This window comes from Gadus macrocephalus, chromosome 5 (assembly GCF_031168955.1).
Source record: "Gadus macrocephalus chromosome 5, ASM3116895v1".
Lineage (NCBI taxonomy): Eukaryota > Metazoa > Chordata > Actinopteri > Gadiformes > Gadidae > Gadus > Gadus macrocephalus.
Genome location: NC_082386.1, coordinates 7,311,231 through 7,329,307, shown reverse-complemented (window position 1 = coordinate 7,329,307; position 18,077 = coordinate 7,311,231). Strand labels below are relative to the sequence as shown.

General features: G+C 46.4%; 2 protein-coding genes across 2 annotated transcripts; one reads left to right on the top strand and one right to left on the bottom strand.

Annotated features, from left to right (window-relative positions):
* Window positions 1–3: 3 nt before the first annotated feature.
* Window positions 4–5,431, bottom strand: slc4a1ap (solute carrier family 4 member 1 adaptor protein; the record flags this gene model as incomplete). Its single annotated transcript, XM_060052253.1, has 10 exons — window positions 4,561–5,431; window positions 4,252–4,477; window positions 3,817–3,945; window positions 3,351–3,411; window positions 3,084–3,223; window positions 2,572–2,732; window positions 2,217–2,286; window positions 990–1,179; window positions 380–473; window positions 4–72 (listed from the first exon to the last, which is right to left on the bottom strand). Coding segments are annotated over exons 1-10 (1,980 nt in total), but the record flags the coding sequence as incomplete, so codon positions are not given.
* A 156-nt stretch (window positions 5,432–5,587) lies between these two features.
* supt7l (SPT7 like, STAGA complex subunit gamma) lies at window positions 5,588–11,219 on the top strand. Its single transcript, XM_060051947.1, has 5 exons — window positions 5,588–5,720; window positions 5,929–6,358; window positions 6,856–7,180; window positions 7,841–8,078; window positions 9,740–11,219. Exons 2-5 carry the CDS (start codon window positions 5,934–5,936, stop codon window positions 10,060–10,062), a joined length of 1,311 nt encoding a protein of 436 aa, XP_059907930.1. The 5' UTR covers window positions 5,588–5,720; window positions 5,929–5,933; the 3' UTR covers window positions 10,063–11,219.
* Window positions 11,220–18,077: the final 6,858 nt, after the last annotated feature.

Below are 18,077 nucleotides of genomic sequence, written 5' to 3'. Positions count from 1 at the left end.
TTCCTCCTCCACCCCTCCGCCTTTCATGTTGAAGAGCTCCGCTGGAAGGTTAGCGCGTTTAGGGGGCAGCTTCTACGAGAGAGAGAGAGAGAGAGAGAGAGAGAGAGAGAGAGAGAGAGAGAGAGAGAGAGAGAGAGAGAGAGAGAGAGAGAGAGAGAGAGAGAGAGAGAGGAGAGAGAGAGAGAGAGAGAGAGAGAGAGAGAGAGAGAGAGAGAGAGAGAGAGAGAGAGAGAGAGATGTGCTTTAGTAATGAAAATGAAAGGCAGTTGAGGGGAAGGTGAGGTCAATGATCAGAGGACAACAATGACACATTTACTGGTCACGCTACTAATTGAATTATGACAATCATAAGAGACTGGACGAAGACGTTAGTACCTACCCCGATAGTACCGGTCTTCAGTTTGTATTTGGTGCCTCCCTTCATGGCCCCAAACAATGGTAAGGCCTTCTTTGGCTTCAGTGGATCTGAGGAACTGCCATCCGCCATGCACACATCACAGTGACATTTGGTTAATTAAGCTTCAGCTAAGGTAAAACATCTAGGTGGACACGCCCACCTGTGATGTCATAAGGGGCGATTTCCAAAACGGCTTGTAACTGCTAATCACACCACACCTGGTGGCATGTCATGGGACCTTTAAATGACGTTTGGAATTGATATTTACAATGCTAAAAAGCAGTGAAATATTCTTGAATGACGCTTAAGCGGGAGAATGTTTAAATATGTGTATTCGTAGCTCATTGCGCAAATCAATTTTCTCCCAATGTTTCAATTTATTTTTTTCCTTCATCCCAACTGTATTTAGCTCGTGCACACAAACCCCAAAGTCCCCTTTATAAAATGACCTTTCAGAACAGAAAACGTTAACCAAGTAGGGGTTATTCATAAAATATCAAACTCAGGAATGCTAACTGGCCCAGACTGCAGGGATGGGGGTTGGACCCCAGAACCTGCGGGTGCTGGGAGCCAGGCCCCGGGGGGCCCTCACCTGGGCTGCAGGGAGGGCAGCTGGGCCGGCCTGGTGAGCTCCACCAGCTTCTGGAGCCTCTGCACCTCCTTGCGCATGTCGGCCACGTGCACGTGGAGCTTCCGGCGCTCCACCGCGTCCATGGCCGCCTCGCTGCGCACGGCGCTCATGAAGGCGTCCAGGGGGTCCTCGCTGGAGGAGCCCGAGCTGTCTGTGGAAAGAGTGAGGGGGAGGTTGAGGTAACGGAGAGATACAATGGCGACCACTAGGGGGAGCACTAAACTATGCGTACTACATTGAGTATTATGTAGGGGTTAGGAGGGTGGATTCAGACCCATTCAGACGTTGCATAGTTTAGCGCAGACTGCTGCAATGGTTTGGGTGCGAGTGTCACTTCATGGCCCATTTGTGCGAGGCCATGTTGTGAAACAACGCCAAACGACTTCACTGCGATTCACGTCTTCGTACTTCCTCGTGGCAGCTCTGGAAAGAACCACATGGCTGCGAGTGCGACCTGTCGTACTTCCATCTTCCGGCTGCACGGTAAACAGCGAATGCTACAATGCGGACGCCACATGGTAAACAAGGTTCTTCTCCCAGTGGGCGTGTTCCGGTCGGATCGCTGGCTTATGGGATTGATCAACGCAGAGTGACGTTAGGATGCGTTTTCTCTGAAAGTTCATTCTATTGCGGCAGCTTAAACGCATTACCCCCATTCAAATGAATGGTTGAACTGGGTTTTTAACTGTGGTGTTCTGCCTGGTACTCCAACAATCCACCTGTTATACACAAGTTGCTCTATTAAAGCCGCATGTGGAATGCGCAATTTGCCTCAAGGGAACTTAAGTAGGACATTACTTTTTATTATAATCTTTTTTAAAGATTAAAATATATTTACAATTAAATAGGCCTATATTATCCATCTTGGTTTGAACTTTCAGTATAGTGTACAGTGTACAATAACATATTTTGTTACTGCCATAAAATGTTTGTTGTTTCACAATATTTTTTATTTCACAATAAAAAGCAGCATTTATGATTTAGTCTCTGCATTCAATAACACTGGGAAATAACAATAAATAAATAGCATACACGGCTCTGTCATAGCAACCGAATAACAACTATATCATACTTTATACAGCACACAAAAACTTTTATAGAGGGCTGGGCTAACAGGCAAGGAACCCAAAGCACACCCTATGGACCCATTCGTGCCCAACACACACACACGCACGCACACACACTTACCTTTGCCCCCGGCGTTGAGCTTTTTCAGGCTCTCGCTCAGCTCTTTCTCCACACCTGCCAGTTTGGCAACCTTAACAGAAACAAACACACTCAGGACAAATGGAGGTGAAAGCTGAAGCCGTTGATTCACTGTAATGCGTGTGTAAACCCCGACTGACCCTGAGGAATGTCTTCAGGTTCTACTTTCCTACGGCTATAACCGAGTAACAAGAAAGATACAAAAGTATCCGTATATCTAAAAGGAGAATGCATGCACTATGGATTTGATTTGGGGGGCTAATTTCCTTAGAAAAATGCTCTTTAAATATCGGTCTTTAAAAAAAAGCCTAAACAGCGAGGGTTGTGCGGTTCGTACCAGCGAGTCGTACGTCTCAGGCCGCTCTGCGATCTTGCCGGCCTTCTTCATGCGCTCCTTCCTCTTCTTCTCCACGGCGCCCGTGCGGTCCAGGAAGGTGTCGTCGTCGCTGCCGTAGTAGTCCTCGTCCTCCCAGTTCTTCTTCCTACGCTTGCGGGACACTGCGTGTTCCAGTGGGGTGGGGGGGGGGGGCAGTGGGCAGGGGAGGGGAGGCCAATGAGAGGAAAGATGAATTCAGTTCAAAACTACAAAGTCGAAGTCTAACCTTTGCTTATCCTTGTTTCTACTTTTCTAGGTGTTTTTAGTCTTTAAAGTTTTGAAGGTCATCTTTTCCCTTGATATTTCTTAGTTATTAGTCTTTTCTTGGTCGTTCCGTTTTTCCTTTCGCACAATCAGCACACACTCCTTTAAGTCCTTGTGTGTTTAAAAACAAAGCGCTTGGCTTTGGCTTGACAACTATTGGCTCCTCAAAAAGGTTGTTTCGAGGAGCCAAATCCGATTGGACGCCTCACCGGCTTCCTGGCGCAGCACGCCCCTGGCCTCCAAGATGCGACAGGACTCCAGGCAGCACTGGATGGCTGCGTCTTTCTTCTTCCCAGTGTGGGTCACCTCGGCAACCAGCTGCTTGCCTGAAGCATCGTCCACTGGCAGCCTGGAGGGTACACAGTACGGACATGAGCTGCTGGATGAAGGCACACCGACACACTCGGGGCCAAGACCTTTGATGTTAACACTGAGTTTACCACCACAGTACAAATGTATTTCTCTTCCGTCCTTACCTTATCCTACAGAGCCACGCGCCGTGGTTTTGGTCCTCGTATTCAAACTCCAGCTCCTCTCCTAGGCGGAAGAGTGACATATAGTCGTCCGTTTAGAAGGTTTGAAGGGTGACATCATAGTTATAATAATGATCCATTAATGGGTTTTGACATGTTGTTAATGTACACATCAGACAACTGCATTTTTTCAAGCCTCAGAACAAACGCAAGGAATACCTTTTTTTCATAGCTCAAAATAACTCATAGTTGCCGTTTTGTGTCAGGTCATTGCATTGAAGGAACGAACACACACACACACACACACACACACACACACACACACACACACACACACACACACACACACACACACACACACACACACACACACACACACACACACACACACACACACACACACACACACACTCTTTGTAAATATCTAAACTAAGGCTTTACAACCGTTACAACCGTCTTTTGATCTCACCTTCTCTGTCATAGAAGCCCTGCAGAGCTTTCTTAGGGTCCTTCAGGTAGGCTGCCTCCTGGTCCTCCTGGAACTCTGTGGCAAACGGGTTCTCCTCATCCTCGTCCTCCTCGGGAGCAGCCTCCTCAGCTGCAGCACAGACAGAGAGAGTCAATGCAAAGGTTTGTGTGTCTGTTGGCGGGAGGCTTAATACAAGCAATTTGACAAACAATATTTCTTCCAGTATGTGTATACACATCTAGAATGTATACAAAGAAAAAGAAAAAAGATAGATGGTATTAACGTAGTAGCGTCATTCTTGAATAAGCTTTATTTAACCTGCGGCCATCTCGGTTCTAAAGGTCAGCTAGTCAGGGCAATGAACATTATAGGTAGACGAGCCAACGCAGGGCTACTTGACACAGTGTAGCTCATTCATATGCATTCCAAGCTTACCCATTCCCCAGGAGCAGCCTGAATCTCCTTTCTTTCCTTTCCCCAGGTTCTTGTTGCCTGCTCCTTCCCCCTCCATCTCTCCCTCCTTGACGTCCTTATCCTCATCCTCCTCATCAGAGCCTTCTCCCATCATCCTCTTCTCGAGCTCTGCTCTCTGCTTGCGGGACCGCTCCTTCAACTCTGTCACCGTATGCTTCGACTCCTCCTCCTCGTCGAACTCCGGACCCTGTGGAATGGTTATTAAGATGCAAATGTTTATCTCGTAGAAGCACACTGCAGCAATGTATTGCTTAGAGATCAATTCTTTACCTGCAGAATAAAGAGTCTGGTGCTCCCGCCAAACTTTAGCACATGGCCTACATGCAATCTGACGTATGTCTTTGGAGGAATTTTGATTTTGTTCACAACGGTGCCGTGTGTGCTTCCTAGGTCATGGATGTAGAATCCTCTCTCCTCGCCCTCAATGCCTTCTTCTCCAGACTGGCGCCGGTACTGCAAGACCGCGTGATACCTGGAGATGGAGGGATGCTCCAACGAGACGTCACACACGGGTAGACGACCGACTACGAAGTAACTGCTGTGTGTGAGAGGTAATGTGTCCAAAATAGCACCGTTCTTCAAGATTTCGAGTTCATACGGAATCTCTGACGCAATTCCTCCCCACAATGGCTCTGTGTATGGGATCGGGGGGTGAGGCTTGAATTTAGCAGCAGGTGGACCGTTGACTGGATATATCCTTGGTCCCGCTTCCTTGGTTTTCAGAGGTGCGACCACCTTTTCCTGGACGGATGCCATATCTCCATCTTCTTGATCTGTATTTGGAGACGTGCTTTCGTTTATAGAACTCGAACTTGGACCCCGAGGAATTTCGTCTTCAACTTTGCGTTTATCCTTCTCTGGTCGCGCTTCTGCGACCAGAGGTTCGAGTACTGGCTTGGAAGGAGTAACACCGCGCTTGATGGCGAGGGACGGTGCTGCAAAAAGAGCTGGTATCTTAAAAGTGTCATCAACTTCTTTTTCTTCTTGATTACGATTTAATTTCTTTACGACACAATTATCAGTATTCATGGCCTCGTTAGTTTCCATGGCAGAGTGGGTTTCTTGTACTGCAATATTTTCATGCACTTCTGACTGAGAGGAGTCCGCCATGTTTATTTGGTTCTCTCATAAAAGGGTCCGGGTCCTAAATCACAAAATTAACAATTTTGAATTGAGAAATCATATACATATATATATATATATATATATATATATATATATATACGATTTAAATTTAATGATATGCATATAAATCTAAAATAATATTCACGATGATTTGATGTTCACTACATTTAATGCGATTTACTTTATTTCGTAGCGGAACCAATACCTAGGCTTAGGGTTGTTCACCCGAAGTGTTTTGCAAGAAGGACTGTAGCTTCGGTTCTGTGTCGTTCATACTAAACTACATGATTCACAGTTTCAAAGATGTAAGTTAATTTACTTTGGTTGAATACACTATCTTTATATATAAAAAAATCTAATAATAAATACCAATGCTAAACTTCTATATGCAACTGTTTTTAAATTAGCGACGGCTATTAAAGTGTATTGTATTCCAACATCTTGGGATGTTGGAATACAACGTGATGTTTATGTGACGTTTATTGATAAAAACCTGTTTGTATCTTTAATCAGTCAACATGATGAGGTATTGGGGAGAGATCCCGGGACCGGCTGCCGCCCCTCCTAGCCGCAGCTCCTTTGACCTGCTACAGCGCGAGTTTCGCTCCGTGGAGGTGCAGGACCCACCACTCCACCAGCCGTCCGCCCAGCGTCCCCGACCCACCACAATGCTGGACATCCCGTCCGAGCCCTGCAGCCTCACCATTCACACAGTACAGCTGTGCCAGCATGTCCGCCGCCTCCGTAGCCTGCTGACAGCTGCCCAGACACAGGGCTCATCAACCTCTGAGGGCGGCAACAGACTCGAGGAGGCCGATACAAACCTTCCCCTTCGACCCCCGACACCACCAGCCATGCCAGACGACCTCTTGCCCCTGGACAGCAAAGCCCCACAGCAGCCCTTCCAACTCCGCCACAGCGATCCTGAAAGTGATTTCTATATGTGAGTTGTACTGGGATCATAAGGACTGAGCGATATCAAGTAACAAAACCTTGATACTAGGCCCTTTATGTAACCCAATAATAATAACACTATAATTAGTTATCGAGTTACAGAGTGACCCAGTAACTTACTAAGACCCCGTAGTATGATAGTCTGGTGCAACACAACTGCTTTCATTTGTTACCTGTTTGTTAATATTGATAGACCAGGCTACTGCGGCATAGCAGCAGCCAATATATGTGAGTTATAGTTGAAAAGCATTGACACATTTGTTTCAACGCGGTAGAAACAGGATCCTGCTGAATTCATCTTTAGGAATTACGTATCTTGAAAGATTGATTGGAGAATCCTGAAAGTATTCAACCTCACTGTTTGGAATAGGATCCCCCATATGAGACCCAGGAAAGATGGATCCATTAGGCTAATTCTTTTGGCTCCAAAAACTAATATAATGTTCTATCCCCATCTCTCTCGCCCCCCGTCTGCCTCCGCCTCAGAGGCAAAGGCGAGCCGGTGACGGAGCTCAGCTGGCCGTCCTGCCGGCAGCTGCTCTACCAGTCGGTGGCCACGGTGCTGGCCCACGCCGGCTTCCAGTCGGCCCAGGAGAGCGTCCTGGAGACCCTCACCGACCTGGTGCACGAGCGCTACCTGCGGCTCGGCCGGCTGCTGCGCGTGGCGGTGGACCGGGAGGCGCGCGTGGGCGCCAGCCCCTTCCCCGACGTGGTGGAGCAGGTGTTCCACGAGGTGGGCATCGGCAGCGTGCTGAGCCTGCAGCGCTTCTGGCAGGTGCGCATCAAGGACTACCACAGCAACATGCTCCAGGTGAGCAGAGGGAGCAATCGACGGGGTGATGGTGGTTAAATTGACGGGGTGATGGTGGATCAATCTACGGGGTAATGGTGGATCAGTCGACGGGGTAATAGTGGATCAGTCGACGGGGTAATAGTGTGGATCAATCGATGGTGGATTGGGTTGTTTATGGTTTGTCGCTTGTGTTTCTGCTGAGAATGCCATCTTCAAGATGATAGATTTTATGTTTGATTTGTACCTTTTTTAGAATGGTGTGGTTTACAGCTTGGTTTATTATATCTGTCTTCTATCTTGTTTATTGAATTATTATGTACTTATTATTATGAATAGGTGATTGCTTCTCCAGATCAAAATTGTCTTTTAATGCAATAAAGATCTGTGGTTTGTGAGCAAATGAGAACAGAGAAAACGCAATACCTTGGTTTAATCAATTACTTTCAATTCATCAATTGGAAAGTCAGAGAAACAACGTGAGCACTGATGCGTCTACGTAGACAATTAAATCTGCATAATCTGGCTTAATTCAGAAACATGTAGGAATTGTGTCAGAATTTTCTACATGGACCTTACCTCCAGTAAACGGTGATATGTGGCCCCCAGGACGGGGATCCCCTCTCCCCCCTGGGTCCCCTCTCCCGGCAGTAGCACTCACCCCGCGGCCTCTCTCCCCAGGTGAGCAAGGACCTGGCCGAGGAGTACGAGCGGCTGGTGAACCCGGAGAAGGCCCTGGAGGACTCCAAGCCCCCGCGGATCAAGGAGGAGCCCCTGAGCGACATCTCCTTCCCCGTCAGCGAGGAGCCCGAGGCCGACCCGGCGTCCGGGGACCAGGCCCTGCCCATCGGTGTGCTGGGGGCCCACGGCGAGAGGCTCCCCGCGGGCCTGGACGGAGACCCCTCCCCACACGCCTCAGGTGGGCCCCACTGTTTAGTACATTTGATGTTTGGGAAACGTCGTTTGGAGTGGGTTGCTGTGGCACAATACTTCACGTGGGCTTACTGTTTGAGTATTGGTGCTAAAATACAATTAGTTATTATTCATTATTTTCATTAATCCAAAATGGGAAAGGAGGGTGTGATAGCCAAATTGTTATTTATTTATAAATGTGTGTGTGTGTGTATATATATGCATATATACATGCATTCATTCATTCATACATACATACATACATGCATGCATACATACATACATACATACATACATACTGTACATACTGTACATACATACAGAGAATTAAAACGACAAAAATATAGAGGTAGATATATCTTTACACAAAGAGTAGTAGAATTCTAGATGAATATAATAATAGATGTTAACATTACCGACAAATGTGGTAGACTTCATTGGCAGTATAAGATGCATTATTGGATCAATACTTTATTGACCATTGAAACATGCGTATCTAAAGTGTCCCATTCAGCCCCTCCTGAGAGTCCAGATATGCAATCAGCATTGTGCAAGTGTCCAGGGAAATGTGCAGCAGTTGTACGGGTAATGGCCAGTTTTAATGAGTTGCAGATACATAAATGTTGGGTCCAGAACGGTGGAAAATTCATTACTGTGTCTTCCATTCCACATCCGATGCATACACAGGAAATATGGATTACCAACCACAGAAGGTATAGCTCACACACGTCCCCTATGGGTACACAATACGTGCGCACACACACACTCTCATCCCACCATAATGTGCAATGGGGAAAATAAGACAAAAGAACAATCAAACAAAAGTGCTCTTGCTGCTTATTATTAAAAGTCGATTGCTTCGAGTGAGGATTGCACGTATATTTGTTCTTGTTGGCCATCAGTGGCCACACACAGTCATTTTAATTGTGGATGGGGAGGGAGAGGTAGAGGGACAAGGAGATGAACAGTTGGGAGGGAGAGGAACCGGGAGGTAGGGAGAAGGGGATGGTGCCTTCTTTTATGCTCCAAAAACCTCCAGTGCACAGCCAGGTCATGTGTCTGACTGAGTGGTTTTTGTGGTTCGCCGTAACCTTTCCTGCAGCGTGGACCGCCGCTCTGGTGATCTCCCACTCCCCGCTCACAGTCGGACCGCCATGCTGGGCTGTTGCTGTTAGAATGAGACGGAACACTTTCCGCTGAGCTCTGCCGGGCCGCCCCCTGTGCCTCTGAGCAGCTCTGAGAACCACGGGACTGCTTCTCCCCTCTCCGCTCTCCCATCCAGAATAAATAACAAAATCACATTTGGAACTACTAGGACACACGTAGGCATTGGGTGACTATTGAATGTAGGAATAGTTTTTAATGTTTTAATGTGAGGGTTGTGAGTCCACATGGGTCCACATTCAAGTGTCATGTACAGGGAAAGGTTAGTACTAATTAGCCATGCACAGTCCTGCCATGATGCTATCAGGTATTTCATGTGTCAGAATGAAATACCTCCAAGCCATACACACTCCACTCCTACTGTCCAGGAGGCACACCCCCAACTCTCTGGAAGGCCTCCTTCCTAGCGTACAGCAGTCCCATAACCCCCCCCCCCCCCCTCTCTCTGGAAGGCCTCCTTCCTAGCGTACAGCAGTCCCATAACCCCCCCCTCTCTCCCTGAAGGCGGCGGCCGAGGCGGCAGTCCCTCTCTCTGGCCACACGTGAAGATGGAGCCCCAAGAAGGGGAGGAGGGCCAGGGAGCCAACCACCACCACCACCCCCACCCTCACCCCCACCACCAGCCCCACCACCTGGGAGGGGACGTGTTTGAGGAGGGCGGGCCCATGTCCACCATGAGCGAGTCGGGCGGCGCCATGGCGCCCTCTCCCACGGGCGGGGGGGCGGCGGCCTCGGACGGCAGCTACGCCTCGCACTCGCCCGACTCCCTGTTGGAGGCCTCGCCCGTCTTCAACCAGAGGCCCCGCAAGCGGGCCAAGAAGATGTGAGGATAATCTCTGACAGACACACACACACACACACACACACACACACACACACACACACACACACACACACACACACACACACACACACACACACACACACACACACACACACACACACACACACACACACACACACACACACTTCGTCAACGGAGCTTGTCAAAGGCACTTGAGCTCCCGGCAAAGTCTGCCACGTCGGTCGATCTGCCATCTGACAAATGGTGTGTCAGGCCGGTAAGGAGCGTTTTGCCGCACCACCGCTCCAGAAGAGTCGGGTGGACGCCGCAGCGGTTGGTGTGGGGATGCTCCACCCTATTAACACCGCACCTGGACGTGTGTAAGCCCTGCCAGGTGGTGAGGGGAACCCCAGGCTGTTACAGTGCAGATCCACGAGGAGGTGGGACACACTAAATCATAAAAAGAGGGGGGGGGGGGGGGGGGGGGGGGGCTTATTAAGTATGTTGTGCTTCTTCTTTTTTTATCTTGTGTTTGTGAATGCAATGTATGATCTATGTTGAGCGTTTTGTAGTGGAATATAGGGTTTGTGATTTATAACTGAAAGTGTACTTTTTTCAAGTTTGAAATCTATAGATGAAATATCTGATGACTAGCCTATGAATCACCATGGGTTGTTCATTTCATGAGCATCTCACACCTCGTTTCTATACCAAACTTGTTTGTTTCATGCAGCATACAGTATATCTTTAACGGCGTTAGCTTCTGCTGCTGAGTGCCTAGCTATAAACACTCAGGATGGCGGCATCTGTTGTTGCAAATAAGGAAAAGCTGTGAATGCAGCTCCACAGTGTAATGGCTTGGTTATCTGCATCATAAAGATGACATTAATCCTGCGGTAATGGCTCATTAATTACAGCATTAATACATTTGGCATGCAAAATTAGCAAGCACTTTTTAAAAGACTTCTCTTACTTACAATCCCCTCCCCCCCCTTACAATTTGAGCGATAGACGGGTGCGTCCCTTTGACCCTGAGGACAAACTGATTTGGTTGTTATGAGTGCTTATCTGTTTTCCTTCCACATTTGTATTGAATTCATTTGAAATGATGTTTATTTGCACTGTCCCTATGGTGCTGCGGCTGAAATCCATTAAAACATTTTCCACTTATTATTAGTTTCCAGAGAAGATCAAAATGCAGCCTTCAGTCTGGTCGCATGTCCTTTTTATGTAAATCTCCCTTGGCGAAATCAAATTAGACTCCATATTGTGTACAAAGCTGTGTTCGCAAATGGGGCGAAGAAGGGGTGGGGTGGGGACACATTGTGTCCCCACCTGTGGGCTGTGTTTATAAGAAAGCCACAGTGTTTCGTTGAAGGCTTGTTCCTCGTATTAAGGTAAAGGGGACGGGGTGGGTGCCAGCAATTAATCATAACGCTCACTATGTGGGGCGGAGGGGGGGTTACTACCTACCGCTGGAATCTAATCTGTCCAGCAGTGTTTCGGTAATGTGGTAAGCGTAAGAATTGTGTCAAATTGAACTAATGAGGAACGAGGGGAGGCGATGATTCAGGTAGAGCTGTCGGTAGAGGGACAAATTAGAGCAGAAACAGCAGCGTCATGGAAACGGGAGTAATGTGTGTGTCTTTATTTCTCTGATGATTTGGTGATTTGAGCTTCCGTGTAAGCATAATTAAACCACAATTAGGTTGATGGCTTCCTCGAGGTGCTGCATCTCTCAAGGAACTTTATTTGTTGTGATTATGTAAATCGCTAACAAAAAGGTTTTGGGCTAAATAGAAAAGCATACAAGGAGGAGGTAATACCAGCGGCAATTAAATGGCTGTACGCATGGGATACCACAAGTAATAAAGAAATCATGTTCTACCGGCTGTCGCTATTTTAGCTTGTGAGATGCCATTCATGGTGGTTAATAAATGATATACTAGTATAGGCTACCAGCCTTACCGTAATAGTTGCCCGCAATCCATCCATTTGCCATTGAATAAACATCCAACTGTAGTATAAATAAAAAACAATAATTTTTTTCTCAAGGGATGTCAAGACGACGGCATTAAAAGATCTAGACACAACCTCTACTATTCCACTGGATGGCACCATTGTGCTACCAACATCCTCGACAATGGCCTACAAATCTATGTTCTGGTCTAGGGAGAAAAGTACCAACCTTCTGGTTAACACTGTAATGGGCACTCCCCCAAACTCCCCAACTACCAAAGGAGGCACCCGTGTTGAAGCCTCTCAATGGACATCATGTGTTTATCTATCGATGACGTTGGCTGATTCTTGATGAATGGACACATTTCATTAACAAAGAAATACTAGCCTTATTTTGTTTTAATTGACCATAGATTTTTCAATGAATGAATGTCGCCAGAAACTGCTAGCACGTATCACGCAGAATATCGTGTTAGTAATTCTGCTCCCAATACCATTATCTATTCTAGTGACGATGACGATTGATGATTCTATATATACCAGAGGTGATGAGTGAGCCAGATGCATCGTTGTTTATTTGATAGAGGTGGCTCTTTGAATCAGTGTTTCACTTGTAATTGTTTTGCCGTTTTAGCAACTTGATTTTGAGGAGGTTTCTTCACTACTTTATTGCAACAAAGGTCAAGCATAACCAATTAAGTGTTGCATCTCCAAGCTAGGTAGCAAGAGAGATCACAACAATGCATAATAAGTAATTAGATGGCCTTTTGGTGCTCTATTCCCCCACGTGTGTGAAGTGATACGCAACTGCTTGTGGTGTACTCGCGTTCAGGCTCTAAGTGAAGGGCCCGTTAGATTAGATAATAAACAGCCCCCCTTCCTCCGATCTTAATATGCGACACAATTATTTTCAATACAATCTCCTAGTCCCACTGTCCCGATTTAACTGACCGCGAGTAATACATGCACTGGATTGGACCTTGGAGTTGACCACAGAGCAACTCCCTCTACATTCACGTCCATGGAAACACACACACACACACACACACACACACACACACACACACACACACACACACCACACACACACACACACACACACACACACACACACACACACACACACACACACACACAAAAGGAGCAGCAATGAACACAAAAAGAGCAGCAATGAACGCACCCTCTCTGACCCCTATAGGTGTCTCTCCATTTCTCTCCCACTCTCTCACAGAGACATGCACACACACGCGCACACACATACGCACACACACCTCATCTAAGTGATTGGGTGGAAGATGGATGGGAGGTTCAGAGAAGATGGACAGTCAGTCCTCAGTGTCAGAGGACCTGACGCAGTGTATAGGACATAGTTCCATCATGTCCCGTAGCTGTTGACGCCCTGCCTCACCAAATCAAATAAAGGGTATTTGACTCTCAAGGGCCCTGTTTGACGCCGCTAAGAACTTGGTTGGGTGGATCCCCGATGAATCCAGCATGGCTGGTCGGCATCGTTGAGCAAGACGCCAATAATAGAAACACCAAAAAATCACTTAGTCCCTGGAGATAAAAAAGCGACTGCTGAATTACAAACAAATCATTAATAAAGAACATAAGTTAACAAAATACGCATCCAAAGGGACCGCAAGGGAGGGTAACGGCACAGCTCGACGCTTCAAGATAACAGGCCGTATAAATGGATCCATTGTTGTCTTTATCTTCCTACTTCTTGAGTCTAATTGTTATTCCTCTTACTTTTCCAAATTAGACTACTAATGACTTGTCATACTAAATTGCAGTGCTTACAGATCAAAGCTTTTCTGTGTATTTTAATATCCTGAATGAATCTCTTCAATGGTGTAAACTCTGAGAGATTATGTTATTTTTGTTCTGTGTCATTCAGTGTTTTCTTTAATGATTGTTTGCATGCAGGAGTTGGGCGTAGGAGCCGGAATGTAATGAATGTTATTGTGTAGTAAGTCACGGGCAGTGCATGTAATACATGCACTCAGAATTACCAGAGCCGCTATAAGTGCAAGTCAAATAGCTTTTGAGTTCCTTATGGATTTCACTTGACTTGTTCATGCTTGCTAATCCTTTACAGGGACTTTAACTTAACTTAACGTCATTGAGCTGACTATTGGCAGTGCTCTCAGTCTAACTTTTAAATCATTTACAAAGCTTTTGCAGGGGCTGCTGGCTGCAGTTATTCATGTTCATTTTAAAAGCTGGTCGACGTCTCTTGAAAGGGTATCAATTGCGTTCATATTTGATGCGATTACCAATGTCAAGATTTTCGTGGATGATAAGGTTATTTCAGAAAAAAAAAGAACCATGGAGTAAGCCAAGCCATGAAAGGGAAGGTGAACAAATCTGAACCTGGTAGAAACTTTAAGTGAGCAAAATATCTCCCTTGTCTGTTTGCTGAACTCTTCAGTGACTTCTCCCTCTTCCTTCATACCTCCAACATCTCTTAAAAGTTGGATGGTCAGTCCCTCTTAGAGACACTGTGATGGTATACCAGTTACATAAATGGTGTTATTATTTGGACTCCTTTTAGCATGTCAAGCTAAGCCTGCGGCTAAATGAGGCATGAATACATGATGGGAATACAGTAAGCGACCAGATTTGCCTGCTACTCACGGGCCTTGAGCTAGAGTATATATAGACTTGTATGCTTCAACGTAACCCTGCTGTCCAATGCTAAAGGAATCATCTGAGAGGGCTTCGCCCCCTCGGATGCTCTTTGGTTTTATATTGTTTGGCCTTCAAATGCCTTTGCTACACAAATGATTCAATCACTCCTTTTTAGCGTGCGGGTGAGCGATAACGTTTGGCTGCCAGGAAGGGAGGAGAGAATGAAATTAACCTCAACTATCTTTCTGTTCGCCTTACCACTGTTATTAAGGACTCGCCGATCCAATAATGAATGTTGGACCTCGTACATAGATACTTTTACTTTTTGTTCATGGCCAACGAGGGACTGTGGAGGTAGTGTGACCTTGACATTGATTTCCGGCAGACCCGTGTTAAATCTTGCTTGGATTAAAAATGAGAGGTTAAAGTTGAAAGGAAAACAGTTTGATGGTGAAACATTCATTATTTATCCCTTTCATTTCATGAATCTAAACATGACGCAGAAGAAACAAGAAAAGTACACCGGAAGAGTGGAAGTGACAAGCTACACTTGCTTGGCACAACGTTCTAATTAGAATTTGTGTTCCGTGCTGCTGTGCTTTTGCTGGAAAATATCTGCTAATGATCAGAAATACCCTCTAGGGCAGGAAACCTCTGTGATTTATATAGGCTGTCTTTTAAACGCAAGTTTGTACACTGGGGGTGCCGGCTTTCTCCCTTGAATCCTAAAAAGGAGGCAATAAACAATCACTAACGGCATGTAATCAGAGATCTAATATTTGTTAAGACGCTTCATAAACTCACTGCTGCTCGCCTCGTCCCCAAACAATCATCCCTTTCATCTTTTAGACGTCTTTCAAACAGGTAGCTTTCTAAAGCGTTCTCTTTCCCTCATTCTCTCTCTGTCTTCCCCTTCCCCTCTCTCTGCCAGCAGCATCTATATATCGAATGGAAACAGTTCAGGAACTCGGCTCAATGTTGATTCCTGCAATTCGGAAGTTTTTCCGTTGATTTTGTTCCCTGCCTACTTGAGTATGCGAAGCTGCACGCATTCCTTCCCCAAAAGCGGCAAGTAAAGGAGGAGGAGAAGGAGGTGAAGGAGCGGGATGGCTCACGGTAGGAGGGTGGAGGGTTGACGGATGACTCCTTGCTGCAACACAGTCGGCAGTCAGAATAAAGTGGGCCTCGAACAGCGTCTCTTCAATCTATAAGGATGAGGCCTCACATCCCCTAATAGAATCCCGTCTCACTTGCCTGCCTCTTCTGGGGGGAGTCCACAGACCTGTGTTATGGCATGATGTGGCATGTATAGAGCAGTATCATGTAGTAGTATATTGAGTCAAGTTTTGAATGGTGGCAGACCAAACCAAAGGACTCAGCAGTTTGGCTTCCAGAAACGTGAGAAGGACACACATTTATTTCAATGGAAGCCTTTGTGTGACCTGTAAGATTTGCTCCATTTTGGCACCACAAGAAAAACACCTCATCAAATTTGTGAAACGTCCAAAAGTTGGGAAAGCTATCCTCATGTTTGGCGATGCATAATTTGGAAACTCAAACAATGGTACGAAGACAACCGCGGCTTGACACATCCGCTTATCAACAATGGGGACTTGTCATTTCCATAACCTAACCCCCTCCTAGCTCCCACTCTATGCTATAATTCAACTTATTAATGCAGACGAAGCAATCCCTACGGTCATTCTGAGCTCACGTCTGTGGGCGTAATAGAATTACAAACATCACGTAACACGTTGGTAAGCCTGCTTATTTTATAATACTCCCAAAAGTGCTGCTAGTCTACGTATAGGCTATCATGTCTCAAAGAACACTGTGTGTGTGTGTGTGTGTGTGTTTGTTTGTGTGGAAATGACTATAATGACCATAGAGAAGGCAATATAATAATAAAGCAGTTATTATGAGTAAACCTACAGAAGCATGGGTATGTATTCCATAACCCAGTTACAGGGAATAGAAGCGTTTCCCCCATTACAGTAGCGAATTGCACATGAATTAAAGGTATTTGCCGTTTGGTTTTGTTTCTGTGGGCTTCGAAGAGGAAGAGAGAGAGGGACACAAGACCTAAACGTATATCTGTGGAAGGGGGGGGCTGTGTCATAACTTGTCTTACTTGTACAATCTATTATCGTCTGTGCGACTCAAATCCTCAGCACAGCTCCACGCAGATCCCCGCCTCACCCCCTCCTCGTATACCCCACCGCGGCCACCTTGGCCGTAGCTCCCCCCCCCCCCCCCAAACCCGGGTCTGAGTGGACGCAGACTCTGAAAGCGCCCGCGACAGCCTTGGCATCCAGCAGGACGGATTTTCTTTTCTTCGGGAACAAGGTGGCTGGGGGCTGTTGCCATAGTAACCGTTCATCCCGGCGTCTGTCTGTACAATCTGATCGTGTTTATTGAGTTCTTCTTATTATTTTCTTTGTGTTTTTTTGCGGCAGCTGGATGGAAACATGTTTCGGTCTGTTGTCTTCACCAGGCAATAAGAACATGTTCTAGAAGGAATTAATGGAGACAAAAACAATGGAGGTTTTCTTTCACACTGCCAGGGAACCTTTCGCCCTGCCGTATTATTCATTACTAGTCGGATTTTGAGCCCCTTTTGTCTCTCGGCGTCTTCCTCAGGAAATTCTGCAAGGTTAAAGTAGTTAATTACTCTACCACGGTCTTGCTTGTGGAGTAATTACACTCTCTCGTTATCTGCACCCACCTCACAAAGACCACCTTTTCCTCCTCCCTCATGCACAGACCCTGTCCTCATCTGAACTGCTCATAGGCCTGTGAGTGGTATGCTCATGGTATTTCCACTGTTCATATTATGGGTTGTTCTATTTTCTTTCATGAACATGTCATTTGAATCGTCCTCCTCGGAGCGGCCATTATAGATAATTTTGATGAGTCATTCTTTTTTTCCCTCTGTGTTCCAGATGTCAATGCATGGCTCACATTTAAAGTTAGTGTCTGAAGGGGGGGGGAGGAACCCTCCGCTGTTGAGGTGATGGTTCAGCGTCTTCAACCTCGGAGGGGGATCTGATGGTCATTCCGTAGCTGGTGACCTGGGGATGCTCGGAGAAGTACAGCCCATAAAGCCCAGAAGGCCCTTGTGAAACGATTCCCAAGGCGTTATTGTTTTTTTCCCATACAGTTCTGTTTAAGCCACGCCCCCTAGCACAGTGATTGGACAATGAACTGGCTTGTTGACCATTGCCACTTGGTGATAAGATGGCTGATATATCGGGCAGTGGTCAACGAGCCAGTCAGAAACCATCACGCACTTTCAGGCTGCTCCGTCATTTAAATAATAAATAAAGAGCTGATTGATGTAGGTAAATCTCAACCCTCGATGTAAACCTACAAGATAGATCTAACCACGTATAGCCCTGTAATGCTAACATTGATGTATCTCAGCCAACAGTGAAACTCTGTTTTCTGCTTGCCGGCATCACTACA

Bases quoted from the DNA above. Each gene is read 5' to 3' on its own strand.
- supt7l (XM_060051947.1), top strand. From the start codon at position 5,934: ATGATGAGGTATTGGGGAGAGATCCCGGGACCGGCTGCCGCCCCTCCT. The intron at 7,181-7,840 runs GTGAGCAGAGGG...CTCTCTCCCCAG, and splicing joins ACCACAGCAACATGCTCCAG to GTGAGCAAGGACCTGGCCGA. The intron at 8,079-9,739 runs GTGGGCCCCACT...CTCTCCCTGAAG, and splicing joins CCCCTCCCCACACGCCTCAG to GCGGCGGCCGAGGCGGCAGT.